The 25,771-nt window shown below is 39.4% G+C and overlaps 1 protein-coding gene and 1 long non-coding RNA gene across 3 annotated transcripts in view; one reads left to right on the forward strand and one right to left on the reverse strand.

The window, feature by feature from the left end:
- The window catches only part of LOC116055878 (protein bicaudal C homolog 1), a 71,748-nt gene that overhangs the window by 38,815 nt on the left and 7,162 nt on the right, over positions 1-25,771 (reverse strand). For both annotated transcript variants that reach the window (XM_035992131.1, XM_031307929.2), the window contains exon 2: positions 8,012-8,058. In XM_035992131.1, coding sequence (XP_035848024.1) covers positions 8,012-8,058 — 47 coding nt within the window. The remainder of the gene's footprint in view (positions 1-8,011; positions 8,059-25,771) is intronic.
- Positions 16,277-22,035, forward strand: LOC116055887. Its single transcript, XR_004106431.2, has 3 exons — positions 16,277-16,291; positions 18,770-18,771; positions 21,920-22,035. It is a non-coding gene; the product is annotated as an uncharacterized LOC116055887 (long non-coding RNA).

Consider the following 25,771-nt stretch of genomic DNA (forward strand, 5'->3'; position numbering starts at 1 on the left):
CTGAAATGAATACATAAATGACCATGGTTCTGATCAGTTACATGGCACAACCTTGACACGATGATAGGTTCTTAGAGGTTTGCAGCTGGTGTATGTGCAGAGCTGTATGTGAAATCAAACAGGATATCATTAAGGCAATGTCCTGAAAGACAGCACATGTGTTCAACACACGTGACTGTGTGTGTGTGTACGTCTGGATGGTTGTACTATACTATAGCACAGCAGCAATCAACATAGAGGCATGTTTTCTGGCTCTCACTGCGATGGTGCAGCTGTTGATTCAGCTGGATTGTGTGTGTGTGTGTGTGTGTGTGTGTGTGTGTGTGTGTGTGTGTGTGTGTGTGTGTGGGACACAGAGGGCTGTTGGGGGGTGAAAAGAGACCGACCGAAGGAACAACATGGTCTGAACCATCCCCACGAGACTCAACAGTCATAACTGAGTTCATGTTAACGACCTGAGTGCTAACTCGCAGCTAAAGCCCCATTACACTTCGGACTAATATGAACATGTGCATGGTTACGAAAGAGCAACATACATTAGTAGAAGGGCACTTCTGCATAAACAGCTACTATTGAAATGTATCAAGTACACATCATTCACGCAATACATGATTAACTAATTTCGGCTGCAGAAACACCAACATTTGTTTAGATGTGGTTTGATGGCACTCATACTGACCTAGTTATTTCCAGAGGTGGAAAGTAACGAAATACATTTACTCTCGTTACTGTATTGAGTAGTTTTGTTGTGCATTTTGTATTTTTCAAGTAGTTTTTAAAATCGGTAATTTAAAATGTACTTGATTACGTTTTGAGTGAAGTATTGTATTTCGCTACTTTCGCTAATTTCGCTATTACAAATCCCATCTGTTACAGAGTAAAAAAAAAAAAAAAACTTCGACTAACGAAAACCGAAAGGAAGAAAAACTACCACTACAGTGACGAATGATCAGAATCTAGGCCAGGCCCGGATTGGCTAATAGGGAGCACCGGGAGAATTCCCGGTGGGCTGGTCTGGTTTTTTGGTTGTAAGGGTCTGGTTGAAATCATAGTAGAATATCATAGATGCTGTCCTTAGGCTGCCTGCACTCACAGCCCATTCTTTGTATTTACAGTATTTATTTTTTCTTGCAGACCACCGTTCTCTACATTCATGCAGCTCACTCGCAGCCTGGTTAATGATGACGTATTTATGTTTTGAGTCCTCCAACGGTGGCACCTTGCTAAAAAAACTAAAACCGTCCACGTACACTTCAGTCACTGGTGCTTGTTGGAGGATGCCACCGCGAGCAAAAATAAGCTGTTTTAAATGGGTAATAGAAAGTGCAAAACGGCACTGAAAAGGTGACAATTTAAAAAGGAGAGCTCTAGAAAGTGACGCGGCCAGATTAACTTTTTCTTTTTTTAGCGAAACGCCAAATGAAGATGGTGAGACGGGTAAGCTAAGTTAGTTAGGAGAAGTGCAGGATGCTTAACCTGACTCCGCCAGGTGGCTTGCTCTGCATTTGCTCAGCATATCCATCTGGGAACTTTCCGTTGGAGAACTTTTGGGAAGGGGCGATAATACTGGTTAACTGATTGGATAAACCATCTGTCTATCACCACCTATGTTGGTGATAGACGGGCCAAATCAACCAATCAGATCAACGATATATCAAACTCTTGCCGAAACCAGTCGGGAGAAGAGCAAAAACATCTTTTCCTCCGAGAAAAGCCTCCAGTGCCGTTTTTTGCTCTTCTTTCAATGAAGGAATACTTTCTAATTCGGATAAAACTTGCGCGATAGCTACGCTCATCTCATCCGTGGAAGCTGCCATGTTGTTTAGACTGAACAGTTGCTTCTCGTTGCGTCACACCTAAACCCGCCTCAAAACCAATGCTGATTGGTCGGTCGTTTGGCGAACGGCTCCAAATTTTCTCTATCTCAAGATGCCAGACTGATCTGCGAGTGGAAAACTGGAGCTCGCGAGATCAGGACGGTCTCACGAGGCTAAGGGATGCTAGCGGTCTTGCAAAACAATACAACGTTGCCTGCAAACCAGCATTTATGTTTATGAATCAAACTTTTTCTTGCAGCTCCGCAGCAGCAGCTACTAGTCCAGTTTGCTGCTAACAGTGACAATGAAGAGCCAGTAACGTTACCAAGCACCAGCTATATATGAGCCCATAACTCCAATTTGGGCAGGTATGGTTGCTCATTGACTGAATATTATAAGAATTAATAAGCGTGTGGTGTAGACCTGCTATATATGAAAAATGCCCTGGGATAATTAATGATGCCAGATGATTCGGCACTACCATAATGAAACTGACTTGACTTGATCAGAAAGCTTTGTAAAAAGGAGAGATGGTGTCATTAGAAAGTGCAATACAATGTATCTTGTTCTTTATTTAATTTCAAGTTTTGGATATCTGTGATTACTTATTTGCACAGAAAATAGATTCTGATAGTGTTGAACATCATTGGGTTGTTGTTAAGATGTTAACTTGTCTAATATATCTACATTGTGAAGCAACACTTGGAAATAGTGATATTTTACAAAAATACACTGAATTACGAGGCTGTAGAGAACAGGGCGCTATTGCAGACTTATATACTAAGGTTTTGATTAAATTTTTCGTTAAGTAAAGTGGGATGAAAATGAGTCCCACTCCGGCCCTGATCTAGGCTGCCTACCAGGCGCCAAGTCTTTCTGTAGGAGATTGAGAACGAGATGGATCAGGCGAGCGACGAAAGTTCAGAGACCGTTTCAGTCCTATTTTCACTACATGGGAGAGATCCCCCCGCCCCGTTTTACAGGTTTTTTTTTTTACTTTTACTTAAAAGTACATTTTAAATGAACTACTTATTACTTTTACTTGAGTAATTTTTCAGATAGGTCATTTCACTTCTACTTGAGTAATAAACTTAGCACAAAAAGTAACGAAATTTGTGCTTGGTAGATTATTTCTCTGTGGTAACAATGCTTTTTGGCAATAAATCTTATACCGTTGGAAAGCCTGTTTAGTTCCCTTTCAAATGGTGCCCCATTTGTAAGGAACATGCATTTGTGGGATGAGCAGCAGCGCTGAGTATGTGGGTTGCGCCCATGGAAAATTTGCCAAATCTTCTTTGCCAATGCCAAACAGCTTATTCTGCCATTGACTCGTTTGGTGTTTGGCGGATTGGATGATTGAAGTTTGAAGAAACAAGACATATTGGCAATTTAACAATTTATTTATTTCACAAACAGGAGCCTCAGTAGCGTGTAGAAGAGCCATACACAGCCACAACAGCCTGGCACCTCCTCCTCATGCTGGTCACCAGCCTGGTCACACACTGCTGTGGGATGGCATCCCATTCTTCAACCAGCATTTGTCGCAAGTCAGCCAACGTGGTTGTGTTGGTCACTCTGGCACGAGAGCAGGCCCAAGCTGATCCCACAAGTGTTCAATGGGGTTGAGGTCAGGACTGCTGGCAGGCCATTCCATCCTCTCCACTCCCACATTCTGGAGGTAGTCTCTGATAAACCCCGCCCTGTGGGGGCGAGCGTTGTCATCTTGGAGGATAGAGTTCGGTCCCAGACTGTGGAGATATGGGATTGCCACTGGTTGCAGAATCTCATCTCTATATCTCTCTGCATTGAGATTGCCTCCAATGATGACAAGCCTCGTTTTTCCAGTGAGGGAGATGCCGCCCCTCACCATCACACTGCCTCCACCAAAAGGTGTTACCCTATTGGTGCAGCAATCAGCATAGCGTTCTCCGCGTCTTCTCCACACTTTGACCCTACGATCCAACTGCCGTAGGCAGAATCATCCAATCCACCAAACGAGTCAATGACAGAATAAGCTGTTTGGCATTGGTAGAGAAGATTTGGCAAATTTTTCATGGGCTCGTCCCACAAATGCACGTTCCTTACAAATGGGGCACCATTTGAAAGGGAACTAAACAGGATTTCCAACGGTATAAGATTTATTGCCAAAAAGCATTGTTACCACAGAGAAATAATCTACCAAACACAAATGTCCTTACTTTTTGTGCTAAGTTTATTTCATCAAAGTATTGGTACTTTTACTTGAGTACAATATTTTAGTACTGTTTCCACCTCTGGTTATTTCAACATCTTACAATGTTATGCCAACCAAATATTTCATCTTGACAGTCTTTTTCTACTTTCCCTGTGTCAGCGCAGTGAAATACAAGATGCTGCAGTGCTATATTAAAATGAATTACGCCTGGCCTGTGATCTGAGTGCCCTGGCACTTATACATCACGCCTGGCATTATTTACAAAGCCACACTCTTGGGAAGGAGCGATGGAAGGGGGATCAGGGAGGAACTTGCAAGGGGTTCAAAGGCATCTCTCAACTCAAATCCACTCCAAGCTCGTCTGTGGTGCACAGTTATCGTCTCAACCAGCCGAGCTTCTCGGCTCTCTGATGTGCCACGGCTCAACTTCTGCACAGCTCTCCAAACAGCTTAGTGGTCTGGTGCCATGATTTGACACTCCAACAGTTCTCAGTCAAAAACCTTCACTGCACAACAGTGTGATGAACTGTTCACTGATGCACGCTTCAAGCTATATATTTGCAGAAAAATCCCCTTGTTATACCAGACTGATAACAAAGGCACACTATGGGTTTAATGAAATGTGAAAATGAAATAACAGCAGGATGGAAGAGCAGGAGGCAGAGATAGGAAACCAAAACAAAGATTGAAAAGAAAGAGGGACATGAAGTTGGCGAGATTCCCCCATGTGAGCTGAAGGGACTTGAACAAGGCTAATTTCCCAGCTGTGGCACCCTCCTGTGGTCCTACTTTGTCTGCTATGCTCTTTCCTTTTTCATTGACTACATGAAGAGAGTGGACTGTTTGCTCTCTATAACAAAATGTTTCTGTGGACTCAAAGGAAGTCCAGCAGACAGTGAGTAAGAGTGTTTGATCAACCACAGCCACTGGGCCTGGGGATATAGTGCGGGGGTGGACCATTTTATGTTGCACTCTTAAGCAACTGAACTCTAAATCTCACTGCTAAGGCAACTGCAAAATCTCATTCCCAAAGCATAATATGTAAAAGCGTGTGCGTCAAAAATGACCTCACATGAGAGAGAGAGTTGCTACGCATGTACTTTATTAGTCTCACTGAGAATGTGTGGTAGATGGGTGTGTTGGACTAGCAGGAAAAAGTCCAACTAAGAGTTTCCATTTTCATCAACTTCAAGGTATTTTACACACCTCATCCATATTCTTTCAACAATACGGTTCCACGGTCGCACTCAGTGTTTATTTTCCTGACTTTAATTGGGCATGTATGGTGATCACGCTATCAGAGGGAAACTATACAGAGTTATCCAAATAGAAATTCTACAATAAAAACATGACTTTAGCACTCCTCCTCTACTGCTCTTCACCAGTCTGCCAACCCAAACAGCTGCACAACAATTTCTAATTGACAATTTAACCTCTAGTAACCACAGTTTCTTTGAACGAGCTGTGACAATATTCAAGCCAGAGACTTAAAAACCCACAGTCGTATTTTGTCATAGTAGCTTTGTGGAGTGAGCAAGACACTTAGACTGGGTATCTTAAACATTACACTTATATCCAAACTAAAAGAGGTGGAGACAGATCTACAGTATATCTAGAGTCCTTGTGAAGATTCCAAGGAGGAGAATCTTAAGACGCCTGGTTTGCATTACTTGGTTTTTAAAAACTGCTTCAGGGACAGTTAAATTGCCTCCTTCTTTGACATGTAACTCAGCTTTCTAACCTCCAAAACCAAATACGGAAAATTTACAAAAGAGGACTGCTAAAACAAACCACTGTCCATCATTTATATCATTACAGAACATTAACATACTATAGATGGAGCAAGTTTAACATCAGGAAACTGGATTTTAAACAAGAATGAATTCCCTCAAGATAATAAAAGAGAACATTACAATTAATTAGACACCGTCTGTGAAAATTTAATCAGCAGTTAACTTTGATTGTTGAAAATGTGATTTTCAGCGCCATGTGATTAGTCTTCTCTTGACACACACACACACACGTTTTACGATGTAATTATTAATTATAAGAAATAATTAATAATTGTAATTCCAATTATTAAGAAATAGCTGTATTTATGTGATTGGTTGTTAGTGCGCTGTCAAGAAATGTAAATCCATATTTATATGTAAATATTTATTTATATAGCATATCCCGGTAATTGACAGTTTCTAATTGTCTTATCGGGGAAATGTTCTATCAGATCAGTTTTTTTTTATATCTATGTCACCCAGCCTTGGTCAGGATTAGCTGTAAAGGTCCCTGTAATGTCATTAATGAATGTTTGGAAATTATTTTATTGTTGAAACATGGAGCCTTTAATAGAACATTGCTTTAAAAACACTAATCCTTGTAGTTGAAGCTTATATAAAAAGACCATTAATTAATAGAAATGCCTGTTTAAACTCTACAGTGACTCTTTAACAGCACATAGGGTCACACTTGACTGATCAATGAGCACCACTGACACAATGTGAGCAAGTTGTAATAAGAAAAAAAAAACCTATTCAAGACTATTTGAGATCACTGAGGCAAATCCTTGTTTTATTGGATGTAATTAGGACTGCAGCTATCAATTATTTTAGTAATCGAGTATCCTACCGATTATTCCATCGATTAATCGAGTAATCGGATAAGAAATACTTTTGTTTTATTGAAGAGCAATAAACAATAGTTTGGTTAAATTTTCAGAAAAAGCAACATTTTTGTTGCCTACATTGCTTACAATATCATCTCTCAAAAAACTAAACATATGAAGTGCATTTAAGTACCATATTACATTGTAAAATTTTTAAAGAAAACATTTTCTGAAATGACAACTCACACTAAGGTATACATTAAACATACATAAACATGACCTTAAGTTGTGCAACTTAACTTTCAGAACTACAAGTTTCATCCTGAGACTGATCTGTATATAGGCCTATATGTAAATATATGTATATGTAAATATTAACTATAATCTATTTTAATTTAGATTGAGTTAGTTATGCTAGTAGATCGTTGATCAGCTGTTTCTCTGTGAAAAGAGTGATAGAAAATGGTGCGCAACAATCAGCTGTTTCTCCGACGGGATAGTCAACAAGTCGGCTCTTTAGATCAAATTGTGGTCACTGCTACGTATTTTCTCGTCTTTGTTTTTGGTAGTTGTTGTGTTTGGTGTAGTTTCATTGTCCATACAACTCCGTGATTTACTTTTGTCAGGTCCGCTTCGTGGAATGGATGAGAAATGTTTTCTGTTGAGATGCTGAAGCATTGACGTTGTGCTATTATTGTGGTAAGCTAGTTCTGTTTTTCAGTAGACACACTGTACAGAGTTCTCGTTTTAACTACGTTTGAACTGATTCCAAACTTTGGACACTTTCTGTCGTTTTCTCCAGCCTGTCTCTTCTCTTAGCCCCTCACTATTTACGCTCTGGCATGTGCCGCCCACAGACTTAGCAGCGTCTGGTGTGCGACAATAATAATGATCCGTGTGGAAACACTGTCCGTAAGGCAATAGGAGGTTGGTAACATTGATTTAACGAAGCTTCGAGGCAAATCATTTTGCATCAAGGATTTTTTGTAATCAAATTATTCGAGTTATTCGAGGAATCGTTTCAGCCCTAGATGTAATGAAGCTTCTGAGCATTAACTAATTAAATCAGTGACAAAGAAAAGTTAGTGAGGCAGAGCTGGCCGAAGCAGGCCTGTGGTTAACCTCTCCCTCATTTTAAACTAAAGAGATGATCTGGTGTATTATGGTCTTTTATGTAGTGAGAAAAGCCCAAAGTGTTGTGTCAGCTGTGTTACAGGATCAGAGCCCTGGAGTGATTCAACGTCAGAGTCGTTCCGTTGTTTTTGTTTGTTTTGATTTGTAATTACGAGTGTAGAGCACCTGACATCTGCTCCCTTAACCAAGAGAGAAGTGCTGCTCAGTGGGCTTGAACGCAACCCAAAGACAAAGCCAACGCTATCCATGTGCAGACTACACACTCACCTTCTGAAAGAAATCCTCCCCTCCGTTGACTCTCCCCTCAGAGGCAGCTAGAGTGAGACAGAGAAAGAAAATAAATAAATTAATAAAACCACACAGAGCTAGCTCAGTTTTTTGTAACCTTAACACAGCCAAATCACACACAGATTATCCAGTCTCCTCAAAATGTTGTGGTATCTTCACTCAGCAGTGTTTATGGTGGATCTCCATTTCTTTGGATATAGTGTTTGGCACAGCGACTGATACTGCTCATATGTAGGAATGGAAGAAAATTTTCCTAGTAATTTTCTATAATCCTAAAGATTGGATACAGCTTTCATGTAACAAATTGATGGATACAGTGAAAATATTTGGGCATTTTACAGTAGCCGTTAACCCTTAGTTTTCATAGTATTTCATGAAAACTAAGTATTCATTCTTTTTGCAGCAGAAAGGTAAGGCTTCTGTCTTTCACGCCATTACGTTGTATGCTTGCGATGACGTCATCACGTTATGTGACATCCAGTGCAAAACATCTGGACCATTTCTATTGCAGATGAAACTATCAAAAAGCCTTTGCGCTCTGCTCATAAAAATGAGTATATCTCAAAAAAAAATAACGTAATGGAGTGTTAAGGAAAATAATTTTATTATTTAGTAAAATGTGATGAAAACACGTCCACGTTTTTTTATTTACAATTTGAATACTTTTATTAATCATTATGGTTTATTGACTTAACCTTTTAGCTTAGCTTGTACTGACTCGTAGTAGGGATATGAAGCATTTGAAGATTACTGCAAGAAATTACATCACAATAAGCAAACACACCACTGAAGCAGTGGCGGACCAAATCTGTTGCAGAGTTTAAAGGGTTAATGGAGTATTTCATACTACACTTGGGTCAACTGGTGCATGTATCGCACTTTTTAAAAGGCTTTCCCACTTTTGAAATTCATCTGTCAGCATACTGTAGACTTCCGCCCTTGGGAACTACAGCATTGTACGTGAAAACTTAACTGTCCCAAATCACCAGTAAATAAAATAAGCACTAGGAGAGCCCTGGTGTTTTAAAGTAATTTTCAACTGAAAATGCCAAGAAACTCAGCTGATACAGTAACCCTGATAGAAACAGAGGGCCAACCACTAAAGCAAATCAGACCTGTAGTCGCTCTAACACATCTACAAGTCCTTCAAACTGTGGCTGCTCTGTTGATGCAAAATACATATCTACTCTCCAAGGAGAAATGTCATGTTCCTCTGTCATTTGGGAGCACAGAGAAGGTTTAATAATGCATTACAGCCAGCATTCTCGAGATGGATCTGTTGCCGTCTGTGCAAATCTGGGTCAAAAGCAGCAGCAGAGTCAATGTAAGTCAGGCATAAATGCTGGCTTCCACAACGATGTTATGATTAAAAATACAAAATCAAAGTCCTGCTGAATTTCATCTGCAGAAGATATTACGTGTGTCAGAATTAATGGTTTAACTATATTGAATTTAGGAGATTAAGGAGTTTTAATTTCTGGATGGAGCACATTAGTGTTGGCTGAGCATAATCAACCAATCAATCGACAGGAAATTTAATCAGCAACTATTTTTTATAACTGTTCCTTAAAGCAGTGGTTCCCAACCTGGGGTCCGGGACCCCTAAGGGGGGCGGCAAAGATCACAGGGGGGGCGCAAGTCTTTATCTGGTTTGAGGTAAAAAAAAAAATATTTGCACATGTTAAACAAATTATGATAAATATATAATGTATACAAAAGTCTGTATAAAAACTATATTTTTGTTGTAGCTTAAACTTGTAGGCAGGCTACTTAGTAGGCCAAACCTCCGGGACCTCTTAACCTGGGACCCTTGCTGTCATCAAGTCAGCTGCTAGCTGCTATCATCCTCGTTTTTCCTGCCGCCACGGCATCACTATTTTATGAACAAAACATGGCGGAGAAACGTAAAAGTGCTGTATCAAAAAAGAAAGTAAGGGAAAGTTACCTCAACTTCGGTTTCGGAGGGGGGTCTCAGCTTTTCTTAGACACAAGTAGGGGGGGCGCCAAGGAAAAAAGGTTGGGAACCACTGCCTTAAAGGTCCTATGACATGCTGCTTTTTGGATGCTTTTATATAGGCCTTAGTGGTCCCCTAATACTGTATCTGAAATCTCTTTCCCGAAATTCAGCCTTGGTGCAGAATTACAGCCACTACGAGCCAGTCCCACAATGAGCTTTGTTTGGGCTCATTTCTGTGTCTGTAGCTTTAAATGCTATTGAGGAGGAGAGAGGGGGGGCAAGGTGGAGGGTGGGGGTGTGGCCTTGACCAACTGCCATGCTTCGCTCGTTTGCAAGCCATGATGTCTCTCTCTTTCTAGGGGGCGGGCCAAATTCTCTGGGCAGGCAAAGCAAAAGAAAGGGGAGGTAACCTTTCCCCTTATGAGGTCATAAAGGGAAGATTCCAGATCGGCCCATCTGAGCTTTCTTTTTCTCAAAGGCAGAGCAGGATACCCAGGGCTCGGTGTACACCTATCGCCATTTCTAGCCACTGGGGGACCATAGGCAGGCTAGGGGAACTCATTAATGTTAAAAAACCTCATAAAAGTGAAATTGCCATGGGACCTTTAAGCAAAAAAGGCAATAACTCTCTGGTTCCAGCTATTGTAAGAATTATGCAGATTCTTTTTGTCTTATATGATAGGACATTCAATATATTTTTGTTTTGGACTGTTGGTGAGGCAAAACAAGCTATTTGAAGACATCTCTTTGGGCCTTAGGAAGTTGTGTTGGGCATTTGTTCCTAATGTTATGATATTTTATTGACCAAATGATTAATGAAGATAGTTGTTAGTTGCAGCCCTAAACATGATACTGCAATAAAATATTCTTTGCAACCACATGGTGAATTAGAAAACTAAAGAGTTTTTTCTGTACTGTGAACATATATCAGTACATAAATATCAGTTTATGGAGGGAAAAGGAGATTTCTTTGGAACAGAAGGACAGGGATCTGCAGTACTTGTTTTACTAAATGATAGTTTTCTCCTCCGACCTGAAAATATTTCATAGCTGTACATATCTATAGTGAGACATATCTTCAAACATATAAAATCTGTTCCCCTAAAAAAGTAAATAATGGCTGCAGTGCACATGGTACTATGTGATGTAAAACCTGGGTGTAAAAGGCATTATTATGACTTCACTCATCAACACCAAATCCCAGAGCACAATCACAGAAAATGAAAACCCTCACTAAACACTTTTCTACCAGACCTGACATTATGGCCTTTGACGATGCAGTAATGCCGACACCATGAGCATTTAACACATGCTTGTACATTCGCAGGCTGCCCAGTAAACAAGTGCAGGCCACAATTTATGAAGACATGGAGACTGGTCTGCCTTGGCTCAATGGGAAGTCAATTTCAGATGAAATTTGGGTACATTAAATTCTCACCAACCCATTACACTGATAACAGATACATTCTGGCTACTCACATTCTGGCTACTCACTTGCTCATCATTCAAAACAGAAGAAGAATAAAATGAAATCTTAGAAGGACAAAGAATAGAAACTGATAGCCAATGGAGGGTAAAACAATGCTTACAGCATTACAGAGTCACTTTTCATAAAGTGGTCACAGAAATGAAAGAAATACTCCCACTACCAACTATTACCCAATATCACTGTACTGCGTAGCCTCAATTTGAACAAGACAATGTCTAATTCAATACTCCACCCATAGTCTATATCCACGACGTTCCACTTCCGGGATTGCTCCGTTGCCGCTGGATAGGGCTGAGCATCGTTCAAAATCTTTCGATCCGGTGTCAATTTCGATACCTCAGTTTCGATGCCAGTTCCTTAACGATACTTTTTTCGATACCACATGTTTTAAAATCAATTTCAACATCAACAAAAATACATTAAACAACTTTTATTTTCCACCTTAATTGTGAATCAAAACATTCTGGTAACACTGCTCACTCAGAGTAACATTAATAAAACTGGTTGTGCTTTTGGAAAGGGGTGCGTCAGTCAGATACTCAGGATTGGTATCAATCCAAACTTTAAAAATGAATAAAAAAAGAGAAACCTTTTTGCCACAACATGAACATATTATAAATAATTAATGAATAAACAAATTACATTGTGTACAGGCTAATATTGAACTAACTAAAATGCAACCTGCATAATGACACAAACCTTTAACAATAAACTTGGTGACCGCCCTGTTGTCAACATTGAACTAATGGAGAACTAACTTAAGTGCAAAGGAATGCAATTTAATTGCCTTGTTGCTGAAAGGTGCTGTAGAAATAAAGTTGCCTTGCCTTACAACCTCAGCCTGTCAGTCAGTCACCAGGGCATAGAAACCACTGTTGAGTTTTGAAAAACGGTAACCGCACTTGAAACCACTTTGATCGGCATTGCCGTGACTCACTGTGACTTCAACAAAACTGCAGAGCCGACGTAGTTTGCTTTTTACTCCGTCCGCACATCTGCGCGTGCGTGCGTGTGTCGGAGCTCCGCTCTCTGTCAATACGCAGAGAGGACAGATACGTTTTTGCTTTTGGAACAAAATTTGGCACCGAAAGATACATAATTTTTCGAAACTCATAGGATCGGAGTATTTTCGGTCAGTGCCATAAAAGGTATTGACGTTCGGGGCCAAGCCCTACCGCTGGAAATTCCGCCGGATGTCACTCTTTTCGGCTGGATGTCCGTTACCTTCTGCTTTCTTTGTGTTGTAATTTAAAACTCCAGTGGATTTATGAGGACTATGGTTAACTGCTCCTCAGATCTCTGCAGGGTAAATCCAGACAGCTAGCTAGACTATCTATCCAATCTGAGTTTTCTGTTGCACAACTAAAACAACCTTTGAACATACACGTTCCACCAAATCAAGTTCCTTCCTGCGGCTATTTTGCAGAAATGCCAATAAACCACAGAACATTTTTTTTCCAATCCCAAAATGCTGTGTGGACTAGCCAGACCCTCCTCCGCAGCGCTGTAGAGGAAGGTCTGGCAGTGCGAGACTAATTCACCCACAAAGTCAAGAGGAGAAACAGACTGCCAATTCATTGAGCTATGACACATCCAATTATGACAATGTTTAAATCACATTACCTGCTTTGAAAACACAGTTGTCCAAAGAAAATTCTAACTGTCGTGACTCCGATGAAAGAGTAACATAAGCAGATGGAAAGTGTCACAGATGGGGAAATAACAAAGATGCTAAAGCAATGCCGGATGCTTCTTTAGTTGCTTCAAGTGCCTAAGGTTTTTGTTTAAAGTTATAGTAATTTTACAGCGGGGCTGATGCGCACAGTGATGCACTCGCCGTGCGGCCAAATGCTGTGCATACATAGTGAAGACAATAAAAATGGCATGCAGCTCGCCATAAACACTGATGTGGACTGAATTTAACACACTTTAATAAAGCTGAAAAGATTTTTTCGTTTAGTAATTCAACAGAAAATGAATCCATAATGTTAATAATGTATTGGTTATATCAATTATTGATAAAATACCAAATACTTGCTGGTCATAGCTTCCCAAACTCAAACATTTGTTTCTTTTACTTTATCTCATAAGAACATAAAATTAGTGTTTTCTGTCAGACAATTTTGTTCTTAAGTTTTAAGATTGGGAATTTGAGCAGAGGAAAGTGGACAGGCACTTATTATCTATGTCTATAGGATATATATAAAAAAGATCAATAAATGAACCGACATTGAAAAAAGCCCTAACTATAGCTCGAGACAATCTGTACTGCATTTACACAAAAGGAAAGATTTGTTTAATCTCGCTTGATAGTAAGTATGAGTGTTTACATCCAATATTTAGTTTAGATAACATCCAGCTTTGAGGTAGAATGAGTAAGAACAGCTCTGACTGAAGTGCTCGGTTCATAGGTGGCCTGAAGTGATCCAAGTTTATGAAAGACCCCATTAATGCGAACGTTTCCTGTAAAAACTAAGACAAACAAAAAGGATTGTAGCAACATCCAACAGACAGTTTTTTTTCCTACTTGTCTACTGAAAAACTGTCTAGTAGGGAAAGCCAGTTGCTCTTTTTCTCTGTGCTCCTTTATCAACTAAACAAAAGTAAATCCCAAAGGTAAAGTCTCTGTCAGCAGCAAATTAATGACCAATAAAAAAAAAAATATGAAAAGCCAATTAAAATGTCACTTACAAACATGCTATAATACTCTCCTCAGTGATGATGTTGAACTTTGGATTCTTTTGATCCTACAGTATATCCTATTACACGCTTCACATGAACATTTATTTCTAAACTTACTGGATATGTAACAGAGGTCTCTTTTTATTCACAGAGAAAACATTTACTGAAAAGGAATGAAAAATAAAAAAAACTCTGCTGTATGTCTGCCCGAGTTGGGGGAACAGTGACTTATTTTATTTTTATTATTTTATTGGCAAGAAAGTACAACCATTAAAGCTAGTAATTACGCAACAAACACCAACTGGGCAGGTATGTGCAGTTGACATGATAACCATATTGTAATACTAGTTCAATAACACTACCATTCAAATCCCATTTCAGCTGCACCCAACAAGGCCTGAATGGAATTTTAAATTTGAAAGCATTTATCCATGAAAATTTCCATAGAAACACTAAATTGCAAAGAATTACATGCAATCTCCTCTTCTCCTCCGCACATGCACATAACGATGATGCATTACTCTACATTTTTTTGCAAATCTCCTTTAAAACATTTAATTTTAACATCAGCCTCTAGTGGGATATGCAGGAGTCTGACAAATCACTCATCAAATTGCAGCTCTTTCCTTTTTACTCCAATCAGCCCAGGAAGCCAATAAATGAATAGAAACAGCACCCCAACTATAAACCTTTGTCTGTTGTGATACTATGTCAGCAGTGTTAGATTTCCACATATTAACATTTAAGTCAAAACTCTGATGTCCGAGTCATACAATAAGGTCAAATGACATGATTCAGCAGACAAACACAAACAACTGCAACAGCATTTTTGGCATATGAGTGCAGTGATCTGAAAGGAATTTGATATGGAACATGAGTGAAAATATGAGCCATATGCTGAGAGCCAAACATCCAGTTGGCACATGTGGTGTGTAAACCGGCGTGGGAGAAGCCAGAGCAGAGACAGGAGGGGCGCAGCAGGGTGTCCTACGAGCTCTGGGATATATGGAGACCGATCATTCTACTAACTACTTATTCTAAATCTGCACTGCTATAGGTAAATAAAAGAAATAACATTTTTGACTTGTACTCTGTTCTCAATTTGCTACAAGGCAATAGCTACTTGAGGCATTTGTAGCTACTTGGAGGGCTTCTTAGAGCAGACAAACTTTCTTCATTACAAGCACTAGCCAGTCAAGACATCAAGACCTCTGAATAGAAGGTGAAGTGTTGTGTTCACTGCTGGCAGTTTCCCTGGATGGAAAAACAGCTGAGCCAATGAGAGCTTTGTAGGTGGGATTAAGAGAAGGGATGTCATCATCCTGTACCAGAGCCACAACAATGGTGACAAGCATGAATGAGATCATCTGCAACAAAGGTTGTTGTAAAAGGAGTTACAGAAACAAAATTAAATCTTAAATCAGATTAGTTATTCGATTGACAGGACAGACATTAATCATTGGGGCAAAAGACCACAAGTTTGAAAATGAGAAAGATCTAGGGGTAAGGAGTTAGAGTTGTGGAGAAAGAAGTGAGCTCAGACCTCTGTAGCCCACTCCTCATGTCTGCTTGAGGCTATAGCAGCTCAAGGGCAGTACTCCCACAACACACCCAAATCTCAGACTGAACTATTGGGGTTTGAATTGCATGGTAATGTAGGCACCAGGTTTTGATAAGGAAGAATGCGTTTGAGCAAAAAATAGCCCCCTCCCAACCAAAAACTCCTGTGTGACTACATCATTTTGTGAAAACAAACACTTCAATCTGACATAATTTAAAAAAGGGTCGTGATGGTTTTGATTGTTTAAGTCTACTGACTACAAGTTGCATATATATTTTGTAATTCCGGCTGCCCATTTTGTTATAGTAATTGTCGTCTTCAAGATCAACATCTTAGATTTGAAAGTCAGCTGGCAATCTTTTCAATGCAGAAAACTGCCAAATTCAAATATGACGGCTCTCAAATTCACATTCTATTCTTCACAAAATTCATATTTGCTTGATTTGCCAAAAAACATAGGATCTTTTATATTCGTCTTGGTCCCTTTTCTTAAATAACTGACAGGCATTGTACTACAAAAATGCATAGCTCATGCCTCATTATTTAGATAACCATGAAACCTATTATTTTGTCTACCAACCAAAAAACCCTATTTAAATTATAGGTTTTCCTTGAGACTGAACGGATGGAAGAGAGTTAAAGAGCACATCCCTAGTTTAACATATATTTTTTAGCATTAGCAGCTCTGATTTATATCAAAGAGACCCTGTTTTATTTGTTTCTCAAGTGCGTAAATGATCCAATGGTGTTTTCTCGGCCCAGGTTATAAAAGGACAAAGCAGCGCTCCTCCCTTCCAGCACAGCGGACTGTAAAGGCATCACAGCTGAAAAATGACAAGACCCCTGAGCACACATCACATTTTTTTTATTTAAATATGGAGCAAATAATGTGGCACTAATTTAAAGCAGTTATCTTGATTGTCTATTAATATGACAAAGTGAACATGATCGTTACAGTTAAATCAGATCCACACCTTCTAATTTCCTCCATGTAATTATTCAATGTATCTAATCACTGTCACTGCATGTAAAGAAGTGAGAGAAGTTGCAGTGAAAGGCATAAAGACTCTAGTCTATGTAAAAGACTCGACGCTGGCAGATGGAACGGGGACTGGTATCCATTATTTTGTGGAGAGAAACTTTCTGGGAGATTCCGCTGTTTTGACACTGAAGGAATGTAAACAGTGTAGATTTCTACAGTTGTGGCTTCAATCCTCCCAGAACAATCAAGCAAACAATAGAGACAAAGGCCTTAAAAAAAAAAAAAAAAAAATCAAAAAGGTTTTGTAATGAATATTTTTACTATTAGCTAGTTTCAGTCCTACACTGTTCAGATTTAATGGAAAGGTGGACAAATCCACAGTGACTTTCTCAATAAAAAGGGGGCATATACTGTACCTCATCGCTAATATCCATTTATTTTAAACACGGTATAAGTCATTCAATAACCAACATATAAGTTACTTTATACACCTGGTTAAATCAACATTTGTGTCATGAAAGAATTATTATGAAAATACTTCATGTCAAAAGGGTTTCTATCAAGACAGGAGGTTTTTAGATTACAAAAAGCAAAGAGAGCCCCTTAAGGCACTAGCTAAATCTCTAAATTTGCAGAGCTGCTTAGACAAAATCCTCTGCACTGGCAATAATCACATGAAGACTTAAGGTGAAACCTGGGACATTCACAGAAAAGTCTACACAAGCATTAAAATGAGAAAGGTTATACAACTCCTATGTCCCCTGGATAGAATTTCATAACAAATGACAACTCTAATCCAGGAAAGGTTTGATATCTCAGTCCACCTCACATGCCTTTACCAAAGTGAGACAGACACCTACTTTTGAGCACCCCCTGACTAAGAGCACAAATACTAGTGTGAAAGAACTACATTTCCCATTAGGGCTGCCACCTCTTAGTCGACTAATCGGTCGTTTTGGTCTTAGTCGACTAAGATTTCTTTAGTTGATGATGTCATTTTTTATGCTTATTCATGCTTAATTACTCATTTCCAAGAAACTTATGAGCACATTTCTGGTAAACACAAGATTTAAAGTGGTGCTTTTGCAGGATTAATTGTGGAGAAAGTCAGTTTTACAGATCATTAACTACATTTATATTGTGCTTTTCTAGTCTTAATCACCTCTCAAAGAGCACAGCTCTGTCGATTACATCAACTAATCGATTAATCGACAAAATCATATATGTGTTAGTCGACTAAGAATTTCTTTAGTCGAGGACAGCCCTATTTCCCATATTATATGAAAAGAGCGGGAGAGCATGATGTTTTCACACCAGCTTTCCAATGTCCCTCCCCTCCAGTGCGCAGCAGCTCTCAGCTGATTCAACATGGAGCTAATGAGAGGGCCTCAGGGAGCCGTAGCAAAACACAAAATCACATGCAAGGCAACAACTCTGCACTTGTGAACACATGCATTTTTACTGTAATGTACAGATGGGATGTCTTTAGGCCTGACTAAGACAGGATCATTTTCTCAACCTAGATTCTAGATTAGAGAAAGAAAATGCATGAATATTAAATAATCTGCAAACATGCCATCTCCTTTTAAGTTTAGCTTTAAGATTTCTTTCTATGTAAAAGCCACTAAGATAAAAATGGTCTAATCTGGGATCAGATTTTGTTCACCTAAACACTAATTCAACCTGCACCTAGTGTTAATGTCTAATGTAAAAGTGAGACAGACAAGTTGATTTATTAACAGCTCAATCAGTATCCATACATAAAATGAATATAAGTAACAGTAGATCATGTTTCCAGGAGGTTTAATGAGGATTTTGTTAAAGTCACTAACCGGGAATTAGGGCTGCACGATTATGGCCAAAATGATAATCACGATTATTTTGATCAATATTGAGATCGCGATTAATTCACATTATTTGTTGATTTTAACCAAAACAAATTTTATTGTCACATAAGCTAATTATAACTGCTTTCACATCCATATTGTGCTACATTCCTGCTAATATATCCTTATTGTGCATCCATATTGTGCTACATTCCTCTTTTGTTGAAGGATACTATGAAGGAGTATGCCATTTCAGCTGTTGTGCGATCGCTTTCCACACATCCAAAAGATACAGGCAATGCAATTTTCTGTTCACGTTAACGGCGCATGTTCATGTTAACGGCGCACCGGGGCCCAGTATCTACCGGACAAATAGCAACGTGGATTTTGGTGCCTCATTACGGTGCCACTTAAATGTCTGCGTTGCACTCTGATGCTCCAAAACAGACGTTAGAGGCAACAGAAACATCGCTGCATGTCACGCTAGTAAACACTAATAACACGTTACACAGCAGGTAACGTTAGCCTACCATTAGCTACAGTAGTAACTGGATTAAACACGGCTAAAATGCTGACAGCTAAACGGTGTAGTGTGACTGTATTTCACTGTAGAGGATTCCAACAGCGGGACGTACAACAGTCTGCCGCTAAAGCTATGAGCTTAAAGACTCAAACTAGCACTGGTCACTGATGTCTGAAAAACAACCCAGACGGGACAAAATGTTGCGTTTACTGGTAAACTGGTAAACCTCGTGACTGACTTATGACCGACTGCTAACTGATGTGGAATTTTCCTCACGTTACTCTGTCCTCTGACTGTCTATATCTAAACTAAGCTGCGCACTGTGCGCAGTGCAGGGAACAACTCTGATTGGCTCACGTGATCAGACAGCGGTTTACGGAGAGCTAGATTAGCTTTGCAAAAAAAAAAAAAAAAAAAAAACTTTGATACGGAGCGTTCTATGCAACGGAATGACGCATTTTAAATATCGCTGGATCACGCGAATTTGATCGTGGGAAGCCAAAATCGTGATCGTCATTAAAATTTGATTAATTGTAAAGCCCTACTGGGAATGTCTAACTTTGGCTAATCAAGTGATTAAATGCCTGACAAATTACTTCATCACATTGCAACAATTCTGATTCAATGATTTGCTGGTGACACTGCCTCTCAAACAGATATTAAAAAGGAATAGCTACCTCTCTATAAATGGTGCAGCAAAATCTCAGGTGGTAATGTCTCACAGAATACATTTTATAACATACACTTCTATTTTTCCACACACAGAATAATTTAAATCTAAAAAAGGCTATTTGAAAGGTAAGTAAGAAGTTTAGACTATACTGTAAAGAAAACACTGCATTCAGGACAATCAATAGCATTCAGTCAGGTTGTTATGCAGTAATGGGGGGCTGTTCTCATCAATCAAGCCTAAATGCCTCACTTCAAAGACAGGATATTTCTACAAGTGTATCATCTTGCAGATGGCACACAGTTGGCAGTAATAGGGTTAATATCTAAATGAAAATAGAAAAAAGCCAACACTTAAGTTTCCCTGTGAACTGCTTTGGCATACGTTACGCAAGTTGGCAACTAAATAAAAGACTCCAGCGCCTGAGAAACTCTTTAACTGCTTCTCCAAGACAACAGTCGTATCTAATCACCAAGGATTGGGGAAGTTTACAATTACAGCAGAAAGTGCTCTTTCATAAGCACCCTGAGGTTTCAACACTGACTTCTTTATCATTGCTCAAAGAAAATTGGGGGGTTATTAATATTTTGTGACAGACAAATATGCCTCCTACTACAAATCCTGCTTTTGGGATAAAACTGGTATGCAATTTATCTGTCATGTGAAATCACCTGTTAACCTTGTAGTTGATTATAACCTTATAAGATTGACTTTACACTTGCTATGGACACTTGGAAACTAGTCTGTGAACGATTTTGAATTCAATTTGATGTTATTAATTGTCAGCATTTTTTTTTTTAGCAATAGCCAATTAATGTATTTACATTTTGCAATTACCTCTTGATGTAATGGTTTTCATTGTTAGTGGTGTAGTCCGCCATTCTTGCACTGAGGGATTTACAGGAAACAACCCGGCATGTAGGTAACCTGGAGATCTGAAGTGCATGACATGGTAATTGCGATTATTTTTAACTGACTTTTTTATTAAAACAATGGATGTTTGGCTGCACTAAAACAGATACTCCCGTTGCTCTTGTGGTGGATTTCTGATAAAGCAGCTGCTCAACAAGTGTTTGCTTTAGTATAAAACCACACACACTAGGCCTGTGTGTCACCAAATCAACTAGAACTGAAATCTTAAAGGAATATACAGTAACTTGATGCTTTGAAACCACTATCACTTCTCTAGCGTTGGTAAAGTTAATACTCTCATAATTGAACACCCGTCAGCGTACTTATGTGCCGAGCAGAAGTCACCTTCTGTACTCAAAAACCGCTCCTCTCTCCTCCCAAGTCCTGCAGGGTTGCCAAGCAACTGTGCTATTTAATAAATGCACTAACTAACATGTGCCACATGTTACTTTCCTGCAGACAAAGAGGACAGCCTGCCAGAGAAACTACACTCACCGACCCCAAGGTCACACGGATGGGAAGGTCTCAACATAATTAGAAAGTTGTAGTCTATGGCCTTAACATTTTTTTCACAATGTCCAACAGTCCATTATGACCTCACATTAACAGCAAGTTTTATTTACACAGGAGCATATTTGCAGTAGGATCATCTAGTCCAGGAAATAATCCATCTAGCATCAAGCTGTTGTTGGTAACATGTTATCATCTTCTCCTTTATCTCCCTTGTGTGACTGCTGCCAAGTGATTACACAATACTGTACATTCCTGGTGCCTGGTATCTACTGTGTTAGATCCCCCACGGAGCCTAGGGAGTCAGTCTCACTTAGGCCGAGAGTTGCACTGTAAACATTACATTGTGCTATTGGGAAATCATTGAAGTTTTACATGAATCTGCATTTCAACCAGAGGGTCAACACATGAGGAATCTGTGCAGGATTTTAGTGATGGGTTTTCCGCGATTACTGTACTTGATTACTAACCTGGATGCCAGCCGAACTTAGCCCCGCCCACAACATTTGAGGTCAGGAAGTTCGGTCTGGACTTGATCCGTTGAGGAGCAACTATGCTCAAACCAGAGCTGTTTGGACATTCTGACTAGAATCTGAGTATGACGACGTCAGGCTACTTGATTACTAGGGTTGGGCATCGTTTTGATTTTAACAATTCCGATTCTTCTTTTTGGTTCCGGTTCTTATTGATTCTTGATTCCGATTCTTTAAGGGGTGGAGTTGAATTGGGTCACATGCTTAATTCACAGACAAGAGGGAAACAAAATTGATTCAAGGGTGATTTACAGTTTTACCGGGATTTTTCAGCGTAAAATAAAGTCACACTTTAGAGCGCCGCTTACTGTGATCCATGGCTGCAACACACCAAGCGCCTGGAAGTACGTCGGCCACTACGAAACTAAAACTTTAGCATTCAATTTGGAACCGACGATCGGATTCGCAACCAAATTTTCCAAACGATTCCAATAAAAAAAAGATTCCATTGGAATCGTAATTTTTGAAACGATTCCAAGTTAGAACGATTCTTGATGCCCAATCCTATTGATTACTCAACCTCTGAGTTATCTCCACTGATATGTCCGATCAGAATAGTTTATGCATAACAGAACAGCTCTAAGGAAATTAACATAATTAAGTTAGGGTCTTATTAAATCCCTGCCCTGGACAAAAAAAATCTTTTTTTCCCCCCCACTCTTTTTGTTCACCTGGAGAATATTCTGGCAGTGGCCAGGGCTGGATCAAAAAGGTACGCTTACAAAAATGCTTTCTCTACAATCAAGGCAAGTGGAGAAAAGGCAGATTGTACCGAATGTTGAATGAGGAGGGAGAACAACAAACCAAAACCCGAGCTTCTCTAAAGATAAACACTGAAAACTCTTGGGGGAGTGGTTAAGGGCCGGGTGTTGTGTATGTTTCTGCATTAATGTGTGTGTGGGGAGTGCACACGTGTGCGGGATAAGTCAGGGGTGACCCCCACAAAAAAAAAACGTTTCTGAAATAGCAACCGCAAACCAGACAGAATGTAAATCTTCACTTTGAAAAGGGTTGAAGAAAAAGAGCTTTGAGGGACCTAGAAAAGCAGGTATTCCATTTCAGTCCATTTACAATTCCAGAGCATAGAAATGGGTCAAAGCTCCACTCGGACGGTTGAAATAGGACTCCTGGTTTTATTTTCTTGAGTAATGAATTACAGATTTTTCCGCCGACCCAAGCTCAATTATATTAGAGCTTCTGAAAGCTTCATCATGCCCAGGATGAAGGAATTCAATGCGTAAGCAAAGTCAAATAGAATTGTTTAATTGTATCAGCATGTTTCAGTAAAATCTGCAAGAAAGAGAGAAAAGGAGAGAAAGTAGAGCAAAATTCAGCAGTTAAATCAACTGAATAATTTAAATTACTAACTGAACGTGATGTGTGTTTGCTTCCAGTATAGCTTGAATTAATTGTGTTGTAAAATGGGCTGCAGAGTGCAGGTAAAAATAATTCTGCTTAACATTTTGCAGACAAAATAATTTATTCCTAGAACATTAACTGGCATAGAGGTATGCGGTTATTTTCATAAAGGCAGTATGACCTATTGCTGTTGAGAGAAAACTATGCATCTCCATATTTGGTGCTTTTAAGGTTTTAAGATAAACTGAAGGGTTAAATGCTTACACCCCGCTGTTTTTCCTGTTTTATGGAAAGATGACATTTTGGAGAAAGATGGTTTCTATTGGACAGACATGTCAATGCTTCTCAATAAGTGCAGCAGTAGGAAAAGTAAAGAGTTAAGGGCAAGGGCACCGCTGAGAAGGTGATTGGCTGCAATCTTCCATCCCTCCAGGACCTGTACGTCTCCAGGTCCCTGAAGCGGTCAGGAAAGATTGTGGCCAATCCATCCCACACACCGGTCACAAACTTTTTGAACCACTCCCCTTTGGCAGGGGTCCTGCGGTCTATCAGGACCAAAACCTCACGCCACAAAAACAGTTTCTTCCCAAATGCAGTCGGCCTCATTAACAAGTACCGGGATCCCCACTTACACAGACTCTTAACCCCCCCCCCCATCCTGGACTTTATACCTGTACATTGCACAAACTATATCTCCTAGGACTTTTTGCACATTCATCAACATCTTTGCACAACCTGCACTAAACCATAAAGCCTTCTTTTCTTATTGTTAAAAACAGTTACATTGTGTTATATTTGTTTATGTTACCGTTTATTTTAAATTTATTGTTTAATTCCATTTAAAAAAGGACAATTCTGGCGTAAAATGAACCTAGGGGTTAATAACATATGTGTACCTAGTCGAACATTCTCTGGGACATGTTTTCATGCTAATCAAATGCATCTTTATCTTTTAACAAGCTACCGCAAAACCGGTGGTTAGCAGCTAACGCTAGCTTTCAGGGCATGGGGTAAATCACTATTTTCTACCACTAACAAGGCTCAAAATAGCACCACACTTAAACGGTAGCATACTGAGGGTCCCCACATACAAACCGAAGCATTGAGAACTTTGTAAGTGTACAGACAGTTTATAAAAAAGATAGATTATAAAGAGAGTAGCATTATATATATATATATATATATATATATATATATATATATATATATATATATATATATATATATATATATATATATATATTTATATCCAATACTTTCTGAACAACATGTCAATCCTACTCTTTCCCTCAAGTTGACAATGGACGAGTTCAGTTCATTGTCGACGACTGGAGAGTCTCACTATTTCACAAGTCAAAATTCAAAACAGACTGACCACGACAAGGCAAATGAGGCAGAACGAGTAAATGCATCTCTACTTTGTTGAAATGAATGGGAAGCAATATTTTGTCCTGACAGTGGCAACTACTCCTATTGTGGTCCATCACTACAACACTGCTGATCACACACATATTGTACAGAATCCAGACAGAATCTGGTTTAGACATCACATTATCTCCAAATGACAGATGTCAACCTCATCTGAGATAATAGACAATTTTCACATCAGAAAAAGGATTTTCCTCTCTTCACTGCATTTTTCCAAAAGGTGGTCTGTGTGGGGTTTCTCTCAAAGTTCCCTGCTTCTCCATCTTTACTTTCACTTTACACTAATGGCATTACATGAAGTAGTACTGCACCTGAAAATCACTTTAATATTGCACCTAATAATCAATTATGGAGTTCATGATGTATGATTATTTGCAATTAATTGTGCAGCCCTACTATCAACTTTTTGTCTGAGTGCGAGATACAAAAACACAAGTGCTTGTGATGTGCGTGGAGTGTTTTTAATAATATTTCTGCCTGGGTTAGGTTAGGAGGTTATACAGTGAGGATTGTGTTGTAGTGTCAGGATAAAGAACAGGGAAAGTCCAACAACTCCACAGTGGATCTGATGGAAGCTGGAACAACAGAGCAGTGTTCAAATGCTCAAAAGGGAGCAACAGAGGGGGAGAACGAGAGAGAGAGAAGAGAAAGCCTGCAGCACATTCCCCACAAGACACTCACTTCCTGTCTGTGAGTCTTACTCAGCACCCAGGAGGAAGAGGAGGATGAGGCCCTCACACATACTCCCCTCATTATGTGGGTATAGAAGCCAGATACATTATTCTCTAAACAATAAAGAGGAAAATACTGAAAAATATAATAACTACAATTTCACTAGAGGGCAATTTTCCCTTCTCAGAAGAAGAGTTTCCACCGGCCTCCAAATTAATATATTCGTATTTTGAGAGGCCTACAAATGACGTTGTGCGTTAGAAACCTTTCCACACATGTTCAGATGAACTAGCACTAGCATCCTCTACACAGTATATTCGTTGAAATAGCAGTACCTATTGTATATTATATAGTATGGATAACATTATCACCACATAGGAATAGCCGTGAAGACCTTATACTTTCTCATTATCATGCTGTATGCAACAGTTTTTCCATTCAGAGTCAAGGCTACCCAATAATAGTCTGTGGTTTAGGAGCAGGAAAACAAATTAGTTCAATGAAGAAAATGATTCACTTAGCCTAATTGTAGGTTGTTGTTGAAGTTACAGCAAACGTGTTGTTACGATGTGTGCACACTTGCCCTCCAGGAGGCTATGCTCAGTCACAAACACCACTAAACTCTCATTATTACT

This window comes from Sander lucioperca, chromosome 15, assembly GCF_008315115.2.
Source record: "Sander lucioperca isolate FBNREF2018 chromosome 15, SLUC_FBN_1.2, whole genome shotgun sequence".
NCBI lineage: Eukaryota > Metazoa > Chordata > Actinopteri > Perciformes > Percidae > Sander > Sander lucioperca.